This window comes from Camelus dromedarius, chromosome 21 (assembly GCF_036321535.1).
Source record: "Camelus dromedarius isolate mCamDro1 chromosome 21, mCamDro1.pat, whole genome shotgun sequence".
Taxonomy (NCBI): Eukaryota; Metazoa; Chordata; class Mammalia; order Artiodactyla; family Camelidae; genus Camelus; species Camelus dromedarius.
In genome coordinates this window covers 7,007,684-7,015,404 of record NC_087456.1, presented here as the reverse complement: position 1 = coordinate 7,015,404, position 7,721 = coordinate 7,007,684, and the positions used below count along the sequence as shown (strand labels likewise).

Genomic DNA, 7,721 nt, shown 5'->3' with positions numbered 1-7,721 from the left:
GAGCTGATCTGAAGCCCCCCCCCCATGCCCAGCCTGACAGCCACAGAGACCAGCTGTGATGAGGGCTGTGTCAGCCAGAGGTAGGGGCCAGCACGCCCAGCTGGGGTAAGTCCAGCCTCAGACTGACTTGTGCCAGAGAAGAAACCTTACCTGTACCCTAATGTTCTTACCTCCCAACCCCTTTGCCCAGCATAGGTGCTCAATAAAACAGCCTGTTTGCTAAAAGACCTCTCTGCTGTCTGGTCTCTGCGTGAGGAGGATGGGGATTTGCATTGCCCAGAGCTGTCAAAGGAAGTGCTTTATGGCCCCTATAGATTTCGCTGAGGAGGTCAGACAGCGGCTGTCAGGGAAGGGAGGAATTCCAGACTCGGTTCCAGGTTATCAAAGTAGAAGCTGTGTTGGATGAGGGACTTTCTTCAAGGTCCCCAAAGTCCCGCATTTGGATCATCGGTCTGTGTGATCTGAAGGAGTGAGTGGGAACCCCCGTCTCTAACCTGTGTAAGGTGGAACAAGCCAGAGCTCCCTCTGAGCCGGCTGCCTGTTCCCAGCCACAGGTGTGGGAGTGAGGAGGCGAGGCGGGGGGCGGGGGTGCCCACGGCTGGGGCTTTCTCGTCCTACCCTGGACTCTCAGGCTCCAATTGGAGGAATGACATCAGCTCCACAGAGATCAGGAAACACTTGAGGTATCAAAGAGGCTGTTGTTTGGTGGCAGGTCCCCTCCCCCAGCCGGCCGGTGCGAGAGGTCTAGCAGGGCCTGGGCAGCTTCAGGGAGCGGCAGTGACTCCCCAGGCCCAGAGGCCTCTGGGATGTTAACCCCAGCTCGCTTCTCTCTCCTGCCTTTCTCCCGCCCCCTCCTCCTCCTCCTCCTCCTGCCTTTCCCTGCAGATCTCTGGTGAGCAGCCCCCAGCCTGGCCTAGGGCATGCCCCAGTTCACTTTCGCTTGCTTCTGTGGCCTCCACGGTTTCTGCAGGATGAAGAGGAAGAAGGAGGAAGTTCACAGAGAGCGGGAAACGGCGGTGTGAGCTGACCCAGGGCCGTTTCTTCAGTCCCCAGCGGGTCCCAGGCCTGGGGTGCCTACTTCTGGCTGAGGCTTGGAGCAGGACACTCTTCTCAGGCCACCTGGCCACCTGGCCACCTGATTCCATCTAACCTGAGGGCGCCAGCCTCCTCCAGCCCCGGAGTTTCCAATCCGGTCACACCAGGGGAAGCCCAGGACCTGCTGTGTGACTTCCAGAGACCCAGAGGCCCCAGGAGTGGACTTTCTTCCTGCCCTGAGGGCTCCAGGGACTTTGCTCAGGGTAACTGCTCCCATGAGGGACCCGCCGTCTTGGGCCTGGAAAGCTGCCGCTAAATAGGAAACTGGCTGCTCTGCCAGAGAAGATCCCGGCAGCCTTGACCCTGGCGGAGGCCTCGGGCCAGTGGGGGTGTGAGACAGACCCCCTCCAAGCCCAGGATGGAGTCTCTGCTGGGCTCCTGGGACCTGGCACAGAAGCCTCCGCAGAGCCCAGAGCTGCATCCACGAGAGTGTGGCTGAGAGATGAGTCCTCTGCCAACCATCCCCTCCCAGTGTCCCTCTGGGTCAGGCCTGAGGGAGGCAGCCTGCTTCTGAGTCGTGTGGCTGCGGAGGGACAGTGAGGGGCAGGGCAGCTGTCCTCGCCTCCACTCGCAGACGGCTCTGGGTGTCCCTCTGCCCCGCTCTCCTCCGCACTCCAGAAAGCAGCCTTCCCGCCAGTCTGGCCTGTCTGCCCACTCACTTCCACCATGTCTCCTGGGGGGGCGCTCTTCCCCAGGCCCTGGCTCCCCTCCTCAGGGACTGTCTTCCAGGCCCCTCCCGTTATTCTCCTAGCTCCTTGCCCCACTCACCTGCCTATTCTCAGAAGCCATTGGGGAGAATGCTTGCATGTGGTGCCCTTTGGGGACACCCTGCGGGGGAGGCCCTCGAAGACTTCCCTTGACTTTTCCCCTAATCTCACACCCCACTCCATCCTGACATCAACCTTCCAGGGTCAGTCTCTGGCCCCACTCTCAGCCTTTTTCCTGATGGTTAGGAAGCAAACGAAAAACCATCTCCTCCTTTCCTCTCTTCCTTCCTTCCTCCCTCCTCCCATTTTGGTATCACTCGGCTTCTGTCACTGTGCCTGGACCTCTCAGGTGCTAGAGGGTCACAGACGGCAGCGCAGCCACAGAGACACTTAGGCAGATTCTGTAGCTTTAGCAAGCCCGCCCTCTATTTCATCACCGGGACAGTTCAGGCCAGGAACAACGCCAGATCCCCTCTGGCGTCCAGGGACAGAATAACCTTCCAGACACATAACAAGTGACCTGGGTAGAGGAGATCAGGGCCCCAGGACAGGAGGGGCTGTGCACTCCTTTCCTTGGAATGGAGGCCTCTCTAGTGGTCCGGGAGGGCAGGGGACCTCTGCTGGGTGGTCGGGAAGCAAGGGCGCATCCCATCCCGGCAGCCTTTGCCTGTGCCACTCACGCCCCGCACTTATGGGCATTTCCTGGGCTTTTGGCAGACTTGGTGGGATCCAGGTCATGGCGAGGCAAGAGCACAGCTGAAGATCTCACTCCTCCCATCCTCCACCCCCCTCCTTTGCCCCTCCCGCCCAGCCCCAGCCTTCCACAATCTGTTATTTCCTTTTATATCCAAAGAATTATAAACAGAAGTCCTTCCCTCAAGGAAGCAGCAATAAGGGCCAGTGGGGTCACAAGGGACAGAAGAAAAACTCCCTGGTTCTTTGGCCTCTTGGACAGTAGAGGCCTCGGAGGAGGCAAAGAGATGGGCAGGAAAGCTTTCCAGGGTCTGGATCTGAGGAGGGAGAGCCTGCCTTGAGGGCAGGTGCGTCCCTAGCGGTTGCCTGCGAGGCTGCAGCCTGAGGGAAGTCACTCCTGGGACGGAGGATGCAATTGTATCTCCGGAGAGAGGGGTGTCGGGTGTTCTGTCCTGACCACATGGGCTCACCTGCAGGAAAGGTCAGGAGAGGGGAACGCACGCGGGAGGGGTGGCAAACGAGAGCTTTCCCCCTGTGCGCTCAGGCCTGGCAGGGGTTTCAGCCGCAGGGGTTTGGCAGTGAGCCGGTTCAGAGAGCCGCTGCCCCCAGGAGAACTCCATTAGCTCCAGAGGGATACTGGATACCCTGAGCCCCTCCTGTGGGAACATGGAGAGGTCCCAAGGTCAAGTCCCAGCTGTGCCTGCAGACAACTGCCCTTGGCCTCCAAGCTGTGGCCCCTTTCCCATCCCGGGCTAAGGTTGAGGCCAACGCTATAGCGGAATAGGAGACAACAGCAGCCAGACTCGCCCCACAATCTGTTTTCCCTCCATTTCCTTCTCAGGGCCTTTGCTCCTCTCAGCATCTCAAAGGTGAGCCCAGGGGAGAGGTTCAGTCCAAAAAGGCAGAAGCAGGCCCGGTGTCCACAGCCCATGTGCCAGGCACCTGACTTACAAGGCTTTTCTTCCTCCTGTTCCTTTTGGGGTCTGGGGGGTCTGGCCGCCTTGTTTCCTGCCCTGAGTCTCATGCCTTCCTAAAGGTTGGATTGGACTGTTTTGTTCCCCCTTTTTCTAATTCCCTCCTCTCTGGCGTCTCTCCCAGACCCTGCCAGGAGGAGCTCTAGGTGAAGCAGGGGGTGCATGAGTTCCGGATTCTTGCCATGTGGCACTCAGTCCTCCTTGGAGACTAGTGGGAGGCCTCAGTTTTCCCATCCATAAAAGGGAGAACTCCCCAGGCCCATTTCTCCTCTTGTGTTGTGGGCTGCTGAACCGGGGGGGGGGGCGGGGGGATGAAGGGATGTGAAGGGTACTTGAGGCTCTTGTGACTTGGGTGTTGTCTGGGACCCTGGGGCCCGAGGGGCTTCTTGTCTCAGGTTGAAATCTTTTTATTAGAATGTCATTTCCTTCTCCATTCCCCGGGAAGGGCTTTTTGAATGTAGCATATGGGTCAATGGGAATATATAGGGAGAGAGTTATTTTTGAAAAAAAAAAAAAGCAATAATTTAACTAACTGAAATATGCACGAGGTAGCACAATGGGATGCAAAAAAGCATTAAGGTGGGAGCCAGGTCTCCCAGGTTCTAGCCCTGCTTGCACCTTGATGATGCTGTGGCCTTAGGCTAATGTCCCATTTCTGAGATGTAGTTTCCTCAGGTATAAAAAGGATGCTGCACTAATGTCCTCCAAGGCCCCTCTGGAGTCCAGGGCTCTGTGGGTCTGAGAAGTTGAGGTTCAGTGGAGCTCAGGGCCGTGGAACCAGAGGGGTTGCAGATTTCCTGTGCTCCAGCTGGTGTGCTCTGTGCACGTAGCAAATGTGTGGGGAGGGTGGAGGGGAGTGATCGGGGAGATCTAAGAAAAGGTGGGGGAAGTGACAGGCAAAGCCATGGCGCCCAGAGCTGCTTCTCCAGCTAGAATCTCCCAGCACTCCCTGCCCAGGGAGCCGGGATGCCCTGCAAGTCTGCCTCTCCCACTTCCTGTAGCCGGGACGACAACTCCAGGCCCTGTCTGGGGCATCCTAAGTGCCACTTTTGTGCACGTTCTCTTACACACGCACACACTCACTCTTCGCAGGTATATCTCAAGGACCCCTCCCTGCACCAGTTTATGTAAAACCCTTTGCACCTGCTGATGAGCCCATCTCCGAGCTGACTGATCCAACCCACCTTTTTACCTTGCCTTCTGCAAGGAGAAGTGCCTCAGGCTGCAATCTGCTGTCTACAGACTGAATGTGCATTTTGCCCAGTGGTTTGTGATGTGCCAGTGGTGAGACAGGCTGATGACCATCTTTGGATGGAGAGCCCCAGTTTCCCAGCGCTCTGCCAACGCCATGACTGACTCCTGACCCCGGCAACTTGCTTCCTCTCTTCCAGCCTCTATAAAAGGTGGCAACGAGACCCATTTCCTCCCTACCTCACCTGAAGGCTTGCATTGCCAGGGTACATTGTATCAGATGTGCCCAGGTGTGGCTTGAACTTTTGGAGACAGACATCTGGCTAACAACCACGAAGATGGGCTTTCAACTAGAGAAGGAAATTTCAGGCTTCAGTGTTTGGTGGGCTCCTTGCAGGCTGGTCCAGAAAGCCTGGTGTTTACCCTGAAGGTAGTTGCTGTATCCAGCAGGTGATGGGACTGACACCACCACCAGAACCAAGAACCAGAGTCTGTTCCCAGAGGATGAATGCTCCAGCTCTCAGACACAAGAGCAAGAAGAACAGCAAGAGATAATTGTCCCGCCATTGCTTCCCAAAACAAACAGCTCCCTAAAGCCAAGTCTCTGAACAATTGAGTAGCAGGGGAATGAATCCTCTAGCCTCCAGGCTGTACCCCAAGATCAATGCCCACTGTGCTGGGCTGTGGTGGCCAGTCCTACCTGGGATCAGAACCACAGACCATGAAGACTAAACAGAAACTTTGGCTGTTCACAGGGGAGCCCAGGAGGTCACAACTATCCACTACAAGGGCGAAGTGTGAGGGCTACCGTGGACATCCCTGGATTAACTTGTTACACTGAGGAAGAAATCCTAAAAACCAGGAGCGCCCCACAAAGTGGGCAGCCACTCTGGCAGAAGCTGCAGGCTTTGGAATTCAAGGGTTTCCTAGTGGGCTACTGGACAGTTTCCCTCCCCTTGGGCAGCCTTCCCTTCTCCCTCAGCTCATTCCTGTGTTCCATCCTAGAGGCGGGAGGAAGGCTGGAGGGGGAGATGGCAGGACCCAGAGATTCTCAGGACTCTCCCAGCCTTCGTTGCCATGGCAACATGGCTATTTTTATCCCATTGTTCATGATGCGCAAAGCTCTGACTTTCTCTGCTCCAGAGAGGCCAGGCTGGCTTCTGCCTTCATCCTTCAATGCAACACCTTCTCCCAGAGGCCTGAGAGGAGAGAAGAGGAACGGAGGCAGCCAGAACCCAGTGGGTCACCCCTCAACCAGGGGAACTGTTTGATAGCGCTTTGCCTCTGCACTTTCGAGCTTCTGGCTTTCTAGCTGGCTTAGGCGCTCAGCTTTATATTTTCAAGGAGATCCTAACTCCCCATGGTCTCCCTGAGAGGCTGCTCCCGAGAAAAAAGGAAGAGCTGCTGCTTGCGAAGAGTTTTTCCCACACAGCTCTGACACCGGGGCGGCTGCCCGCCTTGGGAAAACCAGACCTGGTTCTGAAGAATGTCCTATTGGTACAAGCCAACCCCCAGCCCCTTGAAAGGGATTGGAGACCTAAGTTTGGTTAATTCACAATCAGATACACTTAACATAACTCCCTAGTCCCTAAACCGGTACATCCCTCTTCATCTGCCCATCCGCCAAAGAACTGGGGCAATTGGGCTTCACATCTTCGTCCAGTCTTTATGCCCAAAGCCAGTCGGCATACATTCTCCAGACTAGAAAGCAGGCTCGTAGGTTCCTCTCCTTCCCTCCCTCCCACACAGCCTTGTTTCTCTCCAGAGGCTTGAGGTCTTCAACTTTGACGATGCTCTTGAAGTCAGGGTTTAATAAAAGGATTTCTTAGTCCATCCTCCTTGGCCCAGCCTCTGGTCCTCTCCCTATGTCCCCATCCCAGTGGCAAGGTGCCCCTGAGGGTCAATGGTGCTAACCTTCCCCACCTATATGCTCTGATGGTCAGTGAGATTTGAGCCCAGCAGCTGGGGTGGCTGGGTTTGAAGGGAGCATTTCATGCACATCCTTAAGACCAGGACCTGTCTCCAAGGTCATGGTCTTAACCCAGTAAAGTAGCAATTGTGTTGTGTTGGGCTCCTGCACTGAGGTTCCACTTCAGCTGAACTGACTCCTGGATGGCTAATTTTTCTGGGGTGGCTGGAACCCACGTACCAAGCCTCTAATTGGTTTCATTTTGGCTCAAGACGCATGGTTTCCCAAATCTATGCACCTGGAGTAAGCACTTTGCGGGTTGCCTCGGAAAAGCATGCAGGCAAACACTGCTCTGTTAATTGCTGTAATAAACAGACTTTATTATATCCCTTTGCAGTAAATGAATTATGTTGTCAGGGTAGATGGGGCATCCGTGTTTATTTCGCACTGTGATACACTGCAGCAGCGGAAACTAAACATTTATTTCCACCAACTCTGCTGGGAAGACAGGAGACTGGGAGGAAGAGAAGCATGGACATAAAGTGGGGTGATGGGGCCTGAGGAAGCTTTGGGAGACACACTGAGCCCCCAGAGCTGTGAGCCTTACTGTGCTATCTAGAAATTGAGGGAAGGCTGGCCTCCTGCTTCCTAGCATCTCAGAGAAATAGTAGGGTAGATCTGGCTGGAGGAGATGGGGTGGGAAACAGGGAAGATGGTCTACGGCTATAATAAGAGCACATAGACATAAAGGTGCTTTTATTTTTTACAGGAGAATAAAGACCTTTAGCTGGACTTTTCAGGACTATTGACAGAACAAATGAGAATTTTCAGACTTACAAGGAGAAAAAGATGCTATAAGATGGCATAGTATTAAAAACAAGAATTATATCATATAGTATGTGAGTTATATATCAATAAAATTATTTTAAAAGAATTATTATATCATAACTCTGCTTTGATTGGAGGGCCAGAGATTCCAAATTATCACTGAAGCAAGGGGTCCTGGGTTGGGGGGAGCAGAGAGCTAAAGCCATCTAACCCCAAAGAGCATCCTGGAAGGTATGCAGTGGCTTGGGACAGGATAAGGCTGAAGCGTCACAGGCTGTGCCTTAGTTTAGAGCAGTGGACCGGCTGCTCCTGAGGGGTCACCCC

The 7,721-nt window shown here is 54.8% G+C and overlaps 1 protein-coding gene across 1 annotated transcript; it reads left to right on the top strand.

Moving 5' to 3' along the window:
• Positions 1-570: 570 nt before the first annotated feature.
• Positions 571-1,149, top strand: BLACAT1 (BLACAT1 overlapping LEMD1 locus). The gene has a single exon (XM_064477003.1). It carries the CDS (start codon positions 921-923, stop codon positions 1,020-1,022), a length of 102 nt encoding a protein of 33 aa, XP_064333073.1. The 5' UTR covers positions 571-920; the 3' UTR covers positions 1,023-1,149.
• Positions 1,150-7,721: the final 6,572 nt, after the last annotated feature.